General features: G+C 39.2%; 1 protein-coding gene across 2 annotated transcripts; it reads right to left on the bottom strand.

The window, feature by feature from the left end:
- Positions 1 to 108: 108 nt before the first annotated feature.
- LOC110060584 (uncharacterized) lies at positions 109 to 18843 on the bottom strand. 2 transcript variants are annotated; one of them, XM_089280659.1, is made up of 19 exons: positions 18555 to 18842; positions 17443 to 17551; positions 16704 to 16780; positions 15688 to 15783; positions 15010 to 15048; positions 14654 to 14725; positions 12272 to 12334; positions 11612 to 11754; positions 11211 to 11277; positions 10710 to 10784; positions 9380 to 10073; positions 7157 to 7264; positions 5720 to 6748; positions 4907 to 5031; positions 3760 to 3841; positions 3355 to 3437; positions 2464 to 2536; positions 1587 to 1610; positions 109 to 1461 (listed from the first exon to the last, which is right to left on the bottom strand). In XM_089280659.1, the coding sequence occupies exons 1-19, from the start codon at positions 18663 to 18665 to the stop codon at positions 1379 to 1381; spliced, it is 3153 nt and encodes a 1050-aa protein (XP_089136785.1). In that variant the 5' UTR covers positions 18666 to 18842; the 3' UTR covers positions 109 to 1378. The 2 variants fall into 2 exon arrangements, with proteins under 2 accessions (XP_089136785.1, XP_089136786.1); XM_089280660.1 differs by lacking the exon at positions 7157 to 7264 and having other exon boundaries at positions 18555 to 18843.
- Between the last annotated feature and the right edge of the window lie 552 nt (positions 18844 to 19395).

Below are 19395 nucleotides of genomic sequence, written 5' to 3'. Positions count from 1 at the left end.
TGAACAGAAACCTAATGTAACGAAAACAGTCCAGAATTCCAAACATTAAATCTATCCCCATAAAACAAATAAAAATCAGCCCGGAACTGAAGTTGAATGCAAAACAGATAAACAGAGATGGTAATCCTTTAATGCTGTGATTCACCACACTAAAAGACTGTAATTGGTCTTTCAAACAATGATATAGTAAAGACTGCGTTTACTGTCCCACAATCTTAACGAATAGATTATCTTAGTCTCCTGGCACGATGACATCATCAACGACACCATCATCGATAACCATTTTAAGCCAACTAAACACATTTACGACGAGGTGTATCTACCACTGACTCAAATAGGCCATATTCGTATTCCCGGTATTGGACTGGGACTAGCTTGCAACTGAGGCTAATGCGGCGAGTATTTTCAAATGCAAATGACATTAATCTCTTTTTAATGATATTCCCCCCATGAGCCTCTATTGCAAGCTAATCCCAGTCCAATAGCGGGAGTGACCGAGCTGTTTTAGCAATACAAGGCATTCCTTGAGCAAGATCGTGGTGGATGAACGTACAAGCTGATATCACATTAAGCAACTCAAAACTCTCAAAAACAGACATGCTACGTTTGAACCTAAACATGTAATTATTGAAGAAAATATACAAAACCGCTTTTTCACCATTTCGCTTAATAAATGTCATTTGGAAATTTCATAATTCTAAGAGATGATATGCTTAAAAGAAAAATATATGTCTGTTATTTTTCATTTATCAATATGACGATGGTTTCAATGTATGGAGAACTAAGCTAAGGCGAGGTAAATTCCAAGCAATTATGTGCATGACTCATATCTACATTCATCACGGAGCAATTATTGTTTGGTGTTTGACACCTTTTGCACTTCCCTTTAAGGGATTTTATTAAAAATCTGTCTTGCTGAAAGGCAAGTTAGGGAAAAAAACGGTCGATTATCTAAAGTTATATATATATGTATATATAAAAAAAAACAACAACAACAACAAAAATAAAAACATACAGAAATTTAAAAAAAGTTGTAAAAAAGAAACAAACAAACAAACAAACAAAAAACAAAAAAAAAACATACAGAAATTAAAAAAAAATAAATGTGAAAGTTCTCACGTTTGAGGTTTTATTCACATCTACGTGGAAATGACTCATCTTGTGCGCGTTTAGTTTTTTTTTATTTTTTTTTATTTTTTATTTTTTTTAAGATTTCTTAAGATTATTGATTACTTTGCATACAATCAACAGAAAGTTAAAGTTAGTACCGTGTACCTTAGAATTGTCATGTAATGTTAAATGTCTATTAAAAAAAAAAAAAAAAAAAAAAAAAAAAAAATGAAATAATTGAATTCAAAAAGTAATTTCAACATCTAAACTATAAGCCAAGATGTCCAAAACTTGGCCAGTCAGCTGGGCAAGATCTTGGGCCTGCTGGCTTTGAGAATCGCTTCTTGTAGCCTGGATAAATAAAATGAAGAAACACATCATTCGTAATCACGAACAAACCCGACAGAACATAGAAATCGTCCGAACTAAGCACGAAGCGTAAGGCACAAAAAGCGCGGGGGAAAAAACTGACATACCTAATTCATCCAGTCGCGTTGTCCCTGAGTAGAAAGAAAAAAACAAACCGCTCGGAATCAGGCTAACAGTGCAAACATCATGAACTATTCATCATCTATCTGTCGAACTAACCACTTAATTCTAAAAAAAACTGTACCTTCCATGTTAGAGGGAAGCCCCAGTGCGTCAATCATAGCGTTCTGACGGAACCCAGGTAATTTGAAACAGTTTGTCAAGGCTGGTAGTTTCTATGGAATTTTTCCCCTGCCAAGCACCACAACGTTCCAAACAACCTTTTTGAGGGCATTACAGATTGCCAGTGACGAAAACAACAACAATCGCTACCGAAAGATGATTTTTACCCGTTTTGAGGCTGCCAGTTGTACGCTTACGGCAAACTGTGTTGCTCTGATTGGCCACAAAGTTATGTTACTGGTCGCTTACAAGTCGTTATTTTTTATCTATTTCTGTATTGGTTTTGGTAACCTCGACGTAATAACTCAAACAGAGGTTTGGTTAGCACAAACATATTCCAATCAAGAACTGTTTACAGGCTCGAACAAAAACCCCCGACCTTTGTTAAAAACATGGACTTTGATCTCGGATTTGGAAAAGCTAGACTAAACTTCTCTTTCCTTTTCCAGATTTTTGCATCTTAGAAAACTTCACAGTGTCCTTATTTCAAAGATATGTCTACTAGTTTTCAATAACTGTTAAGAAAAACTATGGAAAAGGATCCTTGAAAGTTCCTCTCAACGTTCAATCATCTGCGTACTAAATTGCTACAGTTTTTATACCATCATTAACAAATAGGAGATTATATAGATGCATAAGCAGCTATATTTTTGCACGCATTGCATGCCTATGGTCTTATGAAATACTGTCAAAACTCCTTACCAGTTCCCGAGCTGTTACTTCGCAAAAGTCCATGAGGTTGTGAGCCATCAGACAAACGTTTTGGAAGGTTACCCTAATAAACAAGAATAACCGACACGGATAATGTACAACTAACATTTATAAACGTGCAAAATTACGACGGGACACAATTAAGTACTTCAGAACCCTTTTACATTCCGTAACCTTGAATGTTCGATAAGGTTTGGATAAAATACACCATTTCGGACTTGCCGTTTGCAAATTTATCGTTTTCAACAGCAGTCCTCGTGCAAAACATCTTTTGAAAGGAAGATAAGTTTGATTGGCACGAAAATGAAAGTACAGGTGAAACACTTTTTCAAATGAATGCTTTCGCGTGAGACTCATTTTGACACAGAGGCAAAAGTCAACTTGGCAATGGCCGCTCAGTACACATGTCCACTCTCGCCAGTGCTAATACAATGTAGATAGGTTGACCGAGTATGGATAATAATTAGCATGGGTACCAATTTTATCCGAGCCGAATAACAAACCCCTGTTTTGTAAATGGGCGTTAAGGCTACCTCGACACTTAGAATACCATTTCGTCCCTTAAAGCTCTTTCAAGACTATCTTTAAAAAAAAAAAAAAAAGATGCCGGGGAATTAGATAGCAAAATAAATACACATTAACCTACGTCTGAATATGAGAATCTTTATACATTTGGTATAAATATCTCCAATTTGTCGTTCACAATCGAATTCGGTTTTTTTCCCAATCTTGGCCATCCTTCTTTATTATTTGCTATTTTAAAACTTTGAAGAAAATAATTCTATACATCGAGGAGTTGACCAACGATATGGTGGTTTTCCCAGCTTCTCCTAACATTCTTTCCTCCTCCCCTGCCCTCTCTGACTAAGAAATGTCACAAACCTTTGACGTGTTTTTCATCATTTTCCTGAACCGGTCCAGGGTGCCTCTATTTGTTTGTTGAATATGTTCATAAGGTTCCTCGCCTGTGGAGTAATGCAAGGCACACAAAATCATTCCTTTTCATAAGGTTTCCGCACGAGCTCTTACTATGACTTGCGTGACAAAGTTGGTCAGAGTTCCTTTAGCAGTCACGTCACGCAATCTATTCTCGTCTGTACTTGAGGCAAACGATCGCATGCGTATGAGGCAATATAGGTCAAAACACGTATCTCTACAAAGCAACTTCTTAAGTATCAAATGTCTAGAGACACATTTCAGATTTGTTTTTCGCGTGAGGGAAAAAATTGAGGGCCCAGAGATGGACATATCTTTAATCAGATTATCCTGTTTAAGTCATTTACGTGCCTGGGACGAGAAAGGCTTCGTTTGTCTTCTTCGGGATTGCTGGAGGAGTATTTCCTTCCTCACTTGACGTTGAGGTATAGCTCTGTAACATGAAAAACAGAATTTAAGAAGTCGCAAACTAAGAAATAGGTTGTGATGGTTATTAAATGGCAGTTTTGATCGAACTATGTATACTTGTTTTACGCTGTTTACTATCTTCAATTGTCGTGCACTCTACGCTTCTTTCATGCTCTCGCGGAGCAGAACAAAGACCATTTGCTCCGACGAAGGGTTAATTACCAATTTTGCTTGTGAGAGGGAGCGTGACCGAGTGGTTTAGGGCGCTGGATTTAAAATCTGGAGGTCCCTGGTTTAAATAATTCACACTAACGTTACCTTGATTTGTTCACGGCAGTCCCGAGTTCAACTCCTAGACCGCGTTGTGTAAATAGCCAAATGGTCAGCCTCCCACCAGTTGGGATTCTTGATAGTTTATGTTCTATTACAATGTTTGGTTATTTGTTTACAGTGTCCCCAATTAGCACAACAGTGCTAAATACATTTAATGCCTGTAACATGGCTTGCTGTATCTAAACCGGTAGATACCTACCGAATCAACTTCGGCATAAAAATTCAGAAACTTATAATCAGCCTTTGCGCCAATCGCTTTGAACACTTTGACAACTCCTCGTCTAATGACTCGCTGAATTCATCACTCAAGAATAACGAGGAGACCTGGCACTATCGTTTGGCACTACGATTTCTGGGATTGTTTAAGTAAAGAGCGTCGGCTGTGAGCGGTAATTTGGTACTATATCTAAGAAATAAAAGCCATTTGCACTCGCAGGGTTCTAGATAAGTTTTCAAGGTGTGTCAATAAGGTATTCCAGCAGGTCAATTCCCACTGCTCCCACCAAACCATCGTAATTTTTTTTATTAATTAGTAAATGTAAAATGTGAAAAAAATGTAAATCTTATTTATAGCGGTCATGTACTTAGTGAAACAAGCACTAAGCTTAGCTAGTTTATAGGCATACCACTGAAACAAAGTCGGAACATGCAGCTGACCTTGTCGGGTTTTTGACCTGAGACCCCTCACTTGTCTGGAACACTGACTTTGAACTTTTTTTTTGTCTAATTAACTGTGACAGCAAAATAAACAGCTGACCTGTAAACTTCCAGATGATGTTTGAGGACGTAGGTTTAATGATCCACTGGACAGGTTAGAACTGTTTCTTTCCTTAGAATCTGCCTTGTCTCGGGTGTTTCGCGGAACAACTGTGGCGTAAAGGTCTACAAGACATGGCTGAGTCAGTTAAGCATGCGTTAGGGAAAATAACTTACTTTAAATAACTGGCAAAAATCTCTCGCGCTCATTGGTAGAGAGCTTTGGTCGATGAGCGAATAGATCACAAAAGTGACGTCATGTGGACCTCAACATAAGGCCACGTTCCTAAAACGTGAGCAACTCTGTCGGACATTTCCAATCAACGGAAACCGGAAAGGTTTTAAAGTCAATTTGTGCAATTTGTCCAAAGATACTGAGGAACTGGCAGAATTGTAGCAGGAAAAATAGTTACCTTTCGCGTCGTCGACGACACTGGTAAATATCACTTAGATATATTTTTCATGCATAACATAAACGTAAGGGAAATATTTGTATTTTGCCGCGTAGTTCAGGGTGAAATTCTCACTAATGGTACGTTTGTCCGTTTGCATTTTGCCGCGGTAGTTTTGGCGGGAACTGCCCACACACAGTGCGTTTCTTCATTTACATTTGGTTGTTAGAGATCTGGTAAGAGCCTCCCGTGCACTACGCATTTGCCTGCGCCTGCGAGTAAGCTTTCTTGTCAGCTCCTAGAGCTGTAAGAACTGCAAAGAAAGCTTGCTTCCTGACTACATTTGTTTGTTGCATTTTGCAGCAATACTTTTGGCGGGAACTTCCCGTACCCCGCGGGTTTGACGGGAATTACTAACGCACCTGGTCCAGCTGCCACGTCACTATCCTCCAGCGGTGCTCCATCCGCTGGTCCTCTGTGTGAGACATCTGAGGTGAATCTATTCTCAGCCGCCGTCTTCTGTTTTTCTTCTTTCGCGCCTTTTTCAGAGTCTAAACAAGCGAGGCCTGCATTGCGAGGTTTGTATGGAGGCACTGATGGAGGTAACACACCCTTTGCTGGTAGTTGCCTCTGTCCAACTATCTCATACGAAACTTCAACAATCGGGTTTCCTTTGACCTCCACAAGGTAACCAATATTTGAATGACCTTTGACTTCGACAGGGACACTAGTCTCTGGATTACTTTTGACTGGCACAGGATGGCCAATATATGGAACACTTGTGACTTGCACATCGATACCAACATTTGGATTACTTTTCATTTCCACAGGTATGCCAGCATTTTCTTTGGGTAAAACACTTTTAACTGAGGTAGGTGTGGCTACAGGACTCTGCGTATGGAGAACAGGCGATTGTCCCGCTACTTCTGGCATTCCCACCAAGCTGTAGGCGCCAACTGGTGTCCGCTGATCCCCTAGCTTTTTAGGCTGTGGTGAAGTACGACCCTCCACGGGCTTTGAATGTTTGGGCTTTTGCGGCTGTGAGCCCTGGAAAGATTGTGGCACAAATTGTGGAGTCACCACCGTCGTGGTAGGTGACGGAGGACTAGTAGCACCAACCAGAAAATACTGACCTTGGGACGATTGGATCAGTCCCAAATCACTGCCGCCGCTAGCACCACCACCACTTCCACCACTCGCACCCGGGTCTTGGAACTGCTCTGCTAACAATGGGCACCTCTTGGGACCAGGGTCTGCCCGTATCCTGTTGGGGACTGTATGAAAAGCTCTGCTGTCTGCATTTCCCTTGGCATTCGCGAGCTGAACGCCGGCTGCAGGTGAATTGTTTACCGTTGGCTTTAAACCTAACAACCTCGAATCGTCGAGCACATTAGGAGAACTGGTTGATCTCGGAGCGCTAACTCCAGGTTTGGATGCAGACTGGACTGGCACTGGAAGCAAAAGAGTAATTTAATGACTACTATTAAGGAGCTACGTCACGGTTTGCGCATCTTGAAAAGTTAAGCCTAAATGTTTCAAGTTCGTTGTTTGTAATCCGCGTTAATCTTCTCCATCCTTAATCATCCTTGTTCCCAATATGGTTTATTTTTATCTCTCTGGTGTTTACTTAAGTTTTCAGCCTTCCTTAAATTTAAAGGTAATTTGGTACGTGGCCACATTAACTCAAAATGCCTTTACTGAGCTTCCTTAAGTTTGGCTTAAAGCAAGCTAAAGAAAGCTACTTCTTTTCAAAATAGCTTTAAAAACGTTTACTATATACATGCATGGTATCATCCCACCAGTGTAGCGTATTACTCGTTATTTTACTAAGTTCAGCATCGACTAATATGGCGAGTTACCTTCAATATTGTCATATCTGGACTTGGGACCTTCTTTAGCTACGGACCCTAGTGAGTGCCTTTTGGATGGCACTGGAGGTACATCATCTCCGAAATCAATTAACAGACCTGTTTTTAACATTGATCATGATTATTAACAAGTTAAGGTATATCATTATTTGAGGTGTGGTTACCTAATGGTAAGTGGGCCGAACTCTAGATTGAGTGGCCTGGGTTCTGTCTTTGGCCCACGACATTGTGTTGTGTTCTCACTTCTTCTGCAAGATACTATACTCTCACAGTGCCTCTCTCCACCCCGGTGTGTATAAATGGACATTGACGATTTAATGCTAGGGATAAGGTATGGGTCGCACTTAGGAAAAGTTTTCATCTTTGCCGGCTAAAAAACCACAAAAATTAGATACCGCAACCGGAAAGGAAAACTTTTAGACAGAAAACGGAGGGTCGCACTAGTGGGAGATAATTTTCAGGAACCAGATACTAGACACCACGTTGTTTACCCACGTGCTTTCGAAAGACATGATATCGATCGCGATCTAAACCGAAACAAGCATGCGTCCCGTTGAAGGAGTGCTCATAGTCATTGCAGTTTGTTGTCTTTCGCTTGATGTACGAACGATGGGCAGACGAATGTTAGACGGTTTCAACAGCGGCCACGATCGAAGGAAGAAATCGACGTCGACGAAGAATAGCCCGAGGAGGGAGGAGGAAAAACTCTTCGCGTTTGATGCTATAGAAACAGGAGATACGTGTAAGTGCCAGCCTGATGGGCCATCAGGTTCAAGAGAAGACTTCATCTAAATTTAATTAATTACTTGGCTTGAGGTAGCAGGCATTTGCCTCTGCACACTCGATTCTTTCCCCATTCAATACATTTATTTGAATTGCAGTCAAACTGAAAGTTTCATACTGACAGCATCGCACAAAAGAGATCCACCTCGCGTCCAACAAGTTGACAAATACGTCCAAATATTCAAGTTGAACAACAAGCAACCAGTGAAAATACAAGACAGTATGGCAAAATCTGCATAAGAGCCATGTGGTCCATTACGCTGGAGCTTATCCCGGTTTCTGTAATATTAACCGACTAGGAGTATTTCTATTACCCCGTGGATGGAATGTTAGTCCACTGCAGGGTTAACCCCAGCATTAAGTTCACCGGTACCCATTTGTACACCTAGGTGGATAGAGGCACTGTGAGAATAAAGTGTCTTGCCCTAGAACACAACACAATGTCCCTGGCCAGGGCTTGAACACGGACTGCTCAATCCAGAGAAGAGCCCAATAACCATGAAGCTACCATGCCTCTCATAAAAAATACATGTACATGAAAATACATGCACATGTACAGAACTCTGAAGTGCTGCATGTCACATCACAAGCTTTGATTTCTTTTCAGTGGAATTGAGTGGGGAAAAACTGAGTATAAGAAGATATACATTTGTTTACAAATTAGTTATAAGTTGCAACTGATCTTCAAAATTGCATCATTATAAAAATTTATGTTACTAATACTATTAACGTGACATAATATGAGTTAATATAAATTGATAATTAATTAATTGCAATAATTCAATTAATTAGGTAACTGCATTGCATTAATGCCTGATTTTACTCCAATTAAGATCAAAGGTTAAGCATGTTACAGGATTTTAGCTCAGTGATTAAATTCAGTTATTTACTAGACATTTGTCTTGGTTATTGCATGATATCTCATGCTCCAACATTGCTTGGCAAAGCACTAATCATTTTCATATCCTTGATCAAGGTGCACTAAAAAAAACAAAACAAAAAAAAACCTGGCTTTCAACAGGTGCCTTAGCTCAACACCGAATCAACAAAATTGTTGCCTACATGTACGTGTACGTTCCAGTATCAAAAGTTTACAATGCATGTGAAGGACTTAATCAATTAATGTGTAATGTAGCTCTCTGGGTACACTTCAGTCTGCACGCATTGCATGCCTATCACGTCCATAGTTTCTGTTTTTTTTATTGTTTTTTTTTTGTGTGTGTGTGTGTGTGTGAGTGTGTGTCTGTGTTGTTGTTATTGGAAAAAAATATATATATATTGTTTGTCTTTGAGCTAATTTATCCAGGATGCATTATTGTGATGTCCATGGTTTCCAAAAGACATCACTCCTCAATCAAGACACACTACTTTATATGACACAGAGAATTGAACAATCTTGTACGTAAACTTACAGCTGTAATAACACTTTACCTTCTGGGACATGTTTAGCTTGTTCCTTGTTAAACCGTGGAGCACACACTGACGGAAACTCATAATCAGTGGAAACAGCTTTATTCCCTTGAGGAGCTTTAGCATTTCTTGAATTGGATACAGCTGGCGTCGACAGTTTCTTAGGCACCACCTCATAATCAGGGGTTGTTGGACTCTTTTGTCGCATGGCTGTAGAATTTTGATTGCCTGCTTTCACTTCATTTAAATTCAAATTTGACGCATTACTCTTTGCTGGTTGCAAAAGTTGGGTCGAGACTGCACCATCATCCCTCACTGGAGATGCAAGTTTGTTTTTAGTCACTGCTGGGTTATATTCGAGATTCACATAGTCATGCTGTATTGGTGCATTTGGCTGTACCACCGCAGCCCCATCCGGTTGTGACCGTGCCAAGGGTGGTTTATTTGGTAATTGTGGTTTGGACTTTGTTTTTGACTGTTTTTGTGCAGGTAATGGTGCTGGTGCCCTAGGAACTGATCCATTTTGAAGGTCACTTTGTTTCCATCGACTGACACTCTGTGCAAACTCACAGTTCTCGTAGTCTTCTCGCCCAGTTGGTGATTGAGATACCTCGGGTATTTCCACATTGACATATGTGTGTGACTTGATCTTCTCTTTGTCTAGTTCTTCTTGAACAAGTTGCGTTACAGCTTTGTACACTAGTGCATACTGCTCCTGTTTAGAAAATCAAATAGTTAAGTTCACCAACACAAGGGGACTTGCTCAGCAAAGAACGAAACGATGCATATAATACAAGGTGCAACCAAAAAGCAGTTTCCATTTTCATAGTCAACATTTGGACAGCCGTAAAAAAAATAATAATAATTACATGTATGGCAATTCTTCAAACAGGTTTAAAAAAAAAAAAGAAAAGCATTTTGAGAACCATACACTGACAGATCAGTGATAAACATAAAATCATATTTGGCAACAACAAAACATAAAAAAAAAAATAAACAAAGCAAAGTTAAAACCATTGAGACTGACCAAATCAAGTCTAGCCAATTTATTCTTACAACAGAACTTTACTTCCCCATCGCTGCTTTTCACAACACAGTACTGTTTTCCAACTGTCCATAAAAGGGTTTTTGCTAAGTTTAATTATCCAAACTTGCAACAACCTTAAAATGTGCATAAAATTTCCTTACAGTTTCCTTTTATCATATGCAAGTTGTCTCTCTCTAGTCAACTCCCTAGCATTTCCTGGACCTAGCAAACAAATTGTCTGACAGTTTAACTAATAAGTGCACATGGTATTGTTTTGTATACTTGCATTACAAAATCTTGTTGAACACTTAACATACAAAATACCTTGGTCTGAACCATAGCCATTCTCTGTCTTCTAAGGTCTGCGACTATGTCATACACACTAAAATTATCAGTCTTCTGCAATGCACAAAACCATGTCATATTTGAGATATAAAGATTCTCAATTACAATTAATATTATTATGCTCTAACAAAAAAACAAAACTGAACTGAACTGAAAACACTGAACAAAGCTCTTATTTTCAATCTGAGCAAGGGTATAGTTAGGGTACTGCAGTTATGCCCATATCCTCCTCCCCGCCTCCTCTGCCCCTCCCGGAAATATTAAATATTATTTCCTTCACTGTCAATATAATGTGCCCTTTGTTGTCTTCGCCTTTCATCCATCTGTGCTTTTACCAGTCAAGTGGATGGTATCAGAAAATCTGCTGGACATATCAAAGTATTTTGTCCCAAGCTTACTAAAAAAATGGGTGGCAATTTAGAAGAAAAACTGTTTATAATTTACATATACAATATAGAATGATGTGTTGTCATCACTTACTTTCATTTTTAACAGAGTCCAGGCATAGTCCACCGCAATAATTGTCCCTGTTCTACCACATCCAGCACTGGAAGAGGAATGTGCAAACTCAAAAACAAAATGCTTACTTTTTACATACTTCTTAATTGACCTGAGAAAAGTGAATCTACATTTTGATAATCAAATTCAACTAGCAACATTTTCTGAGTGTTATAGAACACTCCTGAAGGTTTAGGGGACCTTGGAAATGCTGTCCACGGAAATGCTCACATCAAGAAAACTCCTGTTCCCACAGTATTTGTCATTCTCCCAAACCTCCACGTGGGTTTCTACAACTCAATAAAGAAACAGAAAATGTTTCTGATTCCTTAAATGACAGTTGCATTATTATTTTGCAGATACATAAGGTTCAAACCTTTCACCTGCAATGGATAAGAACAACTTGTTTTCTATTTCCTTGTGCAGCCCTGAGTGTTCTGTTTAATTCGATAAGTGGTGCTGCAGACCGCGGGACATCATGATCAGGCCAGGCTGTGTACTGTAACTGTGTCACAGTCATTTGCTCCTGAAAGAAAACCAAATATGTAGCTAATAGAGCTCCTCAGTCCCAAAAATGAAGAGTAATTATAAACTAACCATTGTAAAGAGCAAGCTACAGTATTGTAAGGAGATTTGCAAGAAGTTATGGCATGGACTTGTCAGCAGTTAGAATGTAAGAACAAGGCCATTGTGCAATTAACACCATGAACTTATGTGCCATTGATAACACCATTAATCTACTATAAAAAAAACCTATATGTTATTTCATAATTATAAAATAAAATGTCAAAAGTTTTTACCCTGGCATATGGGGGAATAGGTGCTGGAGTGGTATCACATGACATCATCACCAACAACCCCCCTCCCCCCCCTCACCCTCCCCCCTGTACTACAGTGGGCCAGACCTGATACTACTGGTTCACGTGTATACACAAGTATTATCTGGGCTTAATGCTGGATGTTTCAGGTCTCAATTTGTTTATTAATCTCAGTGACTAATCTTTTCAATAGCAATAAATAGTATTACATAGCTTAGTCCATACCTCGCCAGACTTCATACACATTGTTCTCATGACAAATCCTTCAGCAAGATTGTTCTCATCGATCTGACAAATTAAAGAACAAAATTGCATGCTGATAAGCCCAGAGGAACACAGTGACCTGATAAGCACCATACTGTTAATGCTAATGGAGAAAAGCACCCCAAAACCATATGTTTTGCCGAGGAACAAACATTAGACATGCATTTCCAAGAAGGACTAAGTACCCAGGGTCAATGTGTTGTGTACTTGAGCAGGACACTCTTTCTCACAGTAACCCATCTCCGCTCAGGTGACTATTAATAAGTCACTCTCACTCATCTTCATTGGGCCCATGAGGACTCTTGAGGCCAGTTTCGGTTTCTGTAACCAAGTATTTGTATGGGGTGGTAGAAATTAACTCCTAGTTACTGTATGCTACAAAAACTAAAGATCAGTGCTGGCCTGTCATGGGTGATGGACAAAACACTGACCCCTAGTCCATGGACTACCCTAAAATGGACTACCCCTGAAAATACTATTTCAGATGAGTGGTATGTTAAGAAGCTGCGATTATATACTTATACTGCACAGAGGATGCTTTTCTTTTCATTCCGCATCGCCTTCAGCCGCCATTTTGAATAACTATACTTAATAAAACAACCACTGAACAGAAAACATGCAAATTTCCCCATAATTATAGTCCAGGCCAGCTAAGAACACTACTGCTTCCACTCCATTCTGACTTTTTGTAGCGTAGTTGTTGGAATTTCTTGCTGTCCCATAGCTTTATCCTCATTCCCATTTCTATTTCATTTTGATACACTCAGGAAAAAAACCAGAAGACTAGCTGCTTCTGTGCCATAATTTTCGGCACAAAACAAGCAAAACAAATCATGAGTAACATCCTGAAGATCATTTCGTCTGTTCCAGAAAGACTGAGCTACTGAATCACATGAGAGCAAGATCGAGTTGTCCACAGAATATTTGATTTGATTTGAGTCTACGCTTTTTGTGTACAGTGGTTGTTTTATTCAGTGTAGTTATTCAAAATGGCGGCTGAAGGCGATGAGGAACGAAAAGAAAAGCATCCTCTGTGCAGTGTAAGTATATAATTGATCGCAGCTTCTTAACATACCACTCATCTGAAATAGTATTTTTTAGGGGTAGTCCATTTTAGGGTAGTCCATTTGGGTAGTCCATTTGGGTAGTCCATGGACTAGGGGTCAGTGTTTTGTCCATCATCCCTGTCATGGGCTACTTAGCTTAAACTTCAACCACTTTATGCCTTTAGATCTGGAGCCTATTGTGTTTAAGACACTGCAGGCTCAATTACTAGCCGCTGTTCAAGAAAGGAGACTGACTGGAGTGGTGCAGCAGAATTATATTCTGACCATTGAAATACATGACATTGTACACAGTCTTCTAAAATTATGAGACGCTACACAGGGTGTTCAAAAGTGTGTACCACTAGACAAGTGTCTTCTATAAAAATCCAAATGTAACTGTACTGTCACCCAGAACATACATGTATCAACAGTGAATGGATATCTCTCAGTAAACAGTTACATGTATTAAAGTTGCATAACACTAGTGTACTGATTAACCTTCATATATTACTATGCAGTAGTCATAACTATTATAATTAATTGAAAGGGTATGTGTGGATTAAGGGCCCCAATGAAATCTCATAGACTGCTAGGTTCTCCTACCAAATGCCTTGCACTTCCTTCTAGGAAGATATGGAGAATTTGGCATAAAATCAAGAGTCATTTAGGAGCTTTATCAAAGCCCCTCAATCACAGTTGTGCATGCATACATCATAGAAGCTTGGTTACAGCCTTTGGCATAAAATGATACAGGACTCGAAATTGCGACTCACTAGTCGCTATTAATACAACCAAAAATCAAGTGTTGGCGACCAGATATTATGAACTGGTCATTAACTTTTCTTGCGTGAACCTTTTAACCTCAAAAGAAAAACGACATTACTTGTGGATGAAAGGTACGATTTATTTGAATAGATGTAATAAACCAAACCCACGATTCTTTGATCACCATGTTTGATTCAGCAGCTTCTCTATTTTAAGGCGCGCTAAAGTAAACGATCCTCTCACATGGCTAACATCGGAAAACTTTGAAATGACTACCCCTGTTCGAAATTACCCTGTAATGCATTGCAAACCCTTGAACATTGAGTATGTCATGTATGCCTAAGGATTGCATCTCTTCTATCTGGTACCGGTAATTAAAAATTTGCACTTGCAGGCAACTATTTTTTTTCCACTAAGTCACCAAATGGTGACTTATGGATTTTATTAATTTCGAGCCCTGTTATACTAGACTGTATACAATGCAATGATTTGTGATATATACAGGTAGACATGATTTAACTTCAGAGCTCACCAAAGATATTTCCAAACCAGCAAAGGTCAGTATGTCATCTTTGTTTTCCGGCCAATACCGCTTACATTTCAGCTGAAGTAGAAAAGAGCTCAACTTAAAATATTAATTAAAACTAATATTAAAACCTGTTTTATAAATTACAGCTACCTGCCAGTAAAAATTAATAAATGCATGTTTTGAGATAAAGACAGGGCTGCTATAACCAGTTCTCGCTGTTTTCTTTCACGTCACACACGATGGACTAAGCAAAAGAGGGACTACTCGTAGTCTAATGTAAAACTAAAGATTTAACTAAGTCCAAGTTAGCCAGTGCCAACACTCAAGTTAAAACTGAGCATTACATGTACAATGCTTACCTTTCCCATCTCAATTTCTCTGCATACCATTATCACAATCTAGGAAAAAATTAACAGACAGAGTGAACTTATTAACAATAAAATTCATCAGGATTGCAGACCTGTTCTCATACTAGTTAAGTAAAAACAAAAACAAAAACAAAAAAACAAAAAAACAGCCAAACAAATGTTTGACCACTTTCTACCTGATCAAACCTCTCTTTATGGACAGGGGTCTGTATTTTGAAAAGTTCCCCTTGTCTCAGAGAAGGGCCCACAACTTATTTCAAACATATCCTCTCCTTCTATAACTATACAGGAGGTGCAAGAGCCTAATGGTTAAGTGCAGTGGACTTCAGGTAGACCACTGAGTCCAACTTCAAGCCCCGGCTGGGGACATTGTGTTCTTTTCTTGGGCAAGACACTCTACTCTCACAGTATCTGTCTCCAAACAGGTGTATAAATGGGTACTGGCAAATTCAATCATGCTAGTTGTAAGCCTGGAATGACCTCGCATCCAATCCGGGGCTTGTGGAGGAGGTCAGGTTGTAGAATCACTTACCTATTCACTTCATGCTACAGAAAACCACAGATAAGCACTGACTTGACGCAGTAACCCCAATTCGGGCCTGGACCCTGACTACTTAATTTGGAGTCCATCAGGCCGCCACACCTACCACAACTGTACATTTCCATTACCTGACACCTGTGGGAGGCTATTAATCTCCAGAAGTCATCCACAGTCCTTGGTAGAGGTCCCTGAAGTGCTAAATATGCCGTTTCACCATCTGGCCCCTGGAAGATAATAATTAATGCTACATGTCAAGCGTCCCCTCTTTTTTGTGCTCAAATATCTTTCAGCCATCACCCTTGATCATGGAGCAAGCCCCCCATCTCTGCAACTAGAATATTTAGTCCTCTTCCCAGATTATTCTTGCATACCTACCAACCCCCAGAGTACAAAAACCTGGAGACGGCTAGAATATAATTTCGGACAATGTCTGAATACTCTCCAACAAACACCCGAAGGCCTTCCGAACGTTCCCGACATCTCAAAAATAACGAAATTAATGAAAAAAAAATTAACAAGAGCCACAGTAGCTAGTTCCCAGGAGATTTGGTGCTCTAACCGGGAGACCGGGAGATTTGATGAAAAACTTGGAGACTCCCAGGAAAACCGGGAGAGTTGGCAGGTCTGTTCTTGCCAAAACAATCCAACATGGCGGTGGCTCCACAATCCAACTTGATGACCAAATATGTATGAGCTCCTCCCATCCCTCCCCATCATCCCCCCACCCCCCCCCCAAAAAAAATGAAGGAAGACTGTGAGTACTGTTTACTAAATGCCAGTTCTGCTATTTATTGGGTTCTGTATTATACAAGTTAGCCAAGAACAAAACAGTCATCTCACAATAAACAAATAATAAATATGATGATTCAGGCATCTACAGACATTCCCCACATTAAAGATTACCACTGTCTTGCTCTTTTGTTAGGTTACCCAATTCTCTCCACACCCCATCCCCCCATACTCCTCAACAAAACATAATATTTAATAACTTAACTGATACGAGTTAAAATTTATTTCTGAGGGGAGAGAGATACGGCCCAAACATGAAAATCAGTGAGGTGCTGTACCATCTATGGCCTTAACGTGGTCAGAAGTTTTTGCTGAACCTCCTTACTTAAAAGTTTAGCCTCAAGTTGATTCCCACCTTGACATAATTTCCATTGATATAATCAGATCCTGGTACTCCAGCCAATGTTGGCAGGATAATACGATTATGATCAACTGCAAAATTAAATTGTAACATTTTGTATTAAGTGGAAGGAATTACCAGTAAACATGATACCTGTCAAAGCATCACTTGAGATATAGATTATCTAATTACTGCTAATTTCCAGAAGGTTCTTCTGTTGTGTTACAAGAAATAGCCAAATCCACGGTGCTACCAATTATTTAATAGTTTTATTGTATGCAGGTAGTTGAAATGATGCAATAAAAATCATCAAAATCACATGCGAGCAGTGAAACCATGCATAATTTTTTTTTTGTCTATCTTTTCCAGACACCAAATTGTATGGAACACAGGACCAGGTTGCTCGGAAGTCAGTTAATGCAAACCAAGGATTAAAAGCTACATGTAACCAGAAATTAATTTTTATTGGATAATATTTTTATACTCCTTATTTATGGTATGTTTTGTGTTGTTTGAGATTATTCAAACTTTGAAAAACCTGGCCATGGGGTTTAGAGAATGAAAAAACTGGTCAGTGGGTCCAATACAGAGTACTGTAGCCTGCAAGAGCATCATCTGGTTTGTTTGTTTATTTGCTTGTTTGTTTGTTTGTTTGTTTGGCTCTTGTTTCACCAATAAACAATTCCACTAACAGTACTTATTAGTCTGACCATCAACAAGTCATTAAAAACCAAGAAATATAATTAATACTTACAAGGCATAATGTCTTTGTATCGGTTTTTAGGCCGATTGTACTCAAGTTCTCCATGATGCGTAACATATTCTGGATTTCTTTTTAACTTGGAGGACATATCTTTTAATTGCTACAAAAGAATAAAAACAAGCATTTCCGCTATTAATCAAATCATCTAACTTACTTACAATAGATATCATGCCATGTTAAGAACAATCTCTTCTCCCGCCAACATCACAAGCAGGTCTTTTCACAAAATAGTGAAATCTAATTCATTGAATATATCTAAGTGGGCAGCTTCAATTGCCATAATGCACATGACAGGAGATCACTGCAAAATCATCTAAATGATACCGTCCAGGCCACATGTCAACAACTGTGATCATTAGTCACTAAGTGGAATCAGATTTGGAGTATCCGGCAAACCAGGCAAAATTTTTTGAAATTTTTTAGCATAGTCTATTACAAGCTAGAATGTCATTGGTTATGCCAGTTACAAGATCGCAGAATAAGAATTAAGGTCAAACATGAATATGAGCCCATTAAATATTAACATATTAGCTACTTGAGCACTGCACGCTTATCTTACAAAAGGAAACAAATCACTTGATGTAACATTTGATACACTTCAACTATTAACATAATAAAGTTCAACAACAATTTCATTTTTGTACGATTTCAAGAAATGGTCATCTTAGCCCTTGGCCATCTTTTAAGATGAAATTTGACTTCACGTTAATAAATTTAAATTTGTTTATGATCAATCTTCTTACTTATAAGCTGAGTAAGTTATTGTATGAAAACCATATTGAGGCAAACGTTCAACATTTCATTTCAACTGATCTCTGTGTCGCAGCTATCTACAGATATCAAAGAGATAGTGAAACGAACGGATGACCACATAAGGTTCTGTTCATTACCTCGGCTTAACGAATAATCGATTTAGCTCGGACATCGCGGAAAAAACTTTATAGATAACAGACTTATCGATATTTCGGTTTTGATCGTTTCAGCTTCGATCCTTGCGTTGAATTTTTCGATGTTAGTCAAGATTGAAGTGGTTTTGGAACAAGCAGTTCTTGCTATCCGCTCTGTTCAATGACATTTAGCAATCTGGATAAGAAATAAAATACCTGAAATTCTTTGGAAAAGCCATTTTCTCGACGAGGGTTATTGGCGGGATGCAAACCCTGAGCATGACGAAGGAAAGCTTGAAGACCCTCTGGTATACTCGGAGAAGTCATTGTGATCACAAAATGAGCTTAGCTGATCAATATTTTGCGTACATCGTCACTTCACCGTCGTGAAATCTTCAAATGTCACGAGTTGAAAGTTGTTCCACTGGACGAACAAAACCAAAGTTCCATCACAGCCGGTTCTGTCTCCTTATGCAAGAGCGCCTGCGTTGTTACCCACAATTCGATCGCTCAACCGGAAGTCATATCAACACAACAACTTCCTTATGCAGATGGTAAATAGACAACGCGTGCTAATTTCTCTTCCGGGAAAAATGGCCTTGAGGAAAGGTTTTCGTGTTGACAAATTTGACCCTTTCTCAAGAAATAGAAGGAAAAACACATAGTCACTATAAGAGAGAGCCTGGTGACTAATTCGCGTGTCCAAACTTGCAAAGTTGTTTATATTTTTTTCTGGGGGTGTGTTTCAATCATATCGCGTGGCCGGAAGTGGTACCTAAAGACAGGCCAACAGGGGCCTAACCTGGACCAAGTACAAGGAAACCCTTGTGCTGCGAAGCAAGATAGTGCTTGGCTGCGGCCGGGATTACCCGCTTTATCCCGCAAGAAATTGGTGTCCTGTACGACAAATAATAACCTGGCCTTAAATGATCACGCTCGTTATCTCGGTCAAGATCACTGGATATTGACCTCGATCTGCTTTAAGTGTGATTACGAAAGTCGACAACGTTCCGGTCTATAACGTAGCAAAAAAAAAAAAAAAAAAAAAAAAAAAACA

This window comes from Orbicella faveolata, unplaced genomic scaffold (assembly GCF_042242905.1).
Source record: "Orbicella faveolata isolate gen_17 unplaced genomic scaffold, um_ofav_v1 contig_48, whole genome shotgun sequence".
In the NCBI taxonomy this organism is placed as follows: domain Eukaryota; kingdom Metazoa; phylum Cnidaria; class Anthozoa; order Scleractinia; family Merulinidae; genus Orbicella; species Orbicella faveolata.
This window is presented reverse-complemented; position numbering and strand designations above follow the sequence as displayed.

Bases quoted from the DNA above. Each gene is read 5' to 3' on its own strand.
- LOC110060584 (XM_089280659.1), bottom strand. From the start codon at position 18,665: ATGACTTCTCCGAGTATACCAGAGGGTCTTCAAGCTTTCCTTCGTCAT. The intron at 6,749-7,156 runs GTAACTCGCCAT...TTTTGCTTCCAG, and splicing joins CAGATATGACAATATTGAAG to TGCCAGTCCAGTCTGCATCC. The intron at 1,462-1,586 runs GTATGTCAGTTT...TTATTTATCCAG, and splicing joins AACGCGACTGGATGAATTAG to GCTACAAGAAGCGATTCTCA.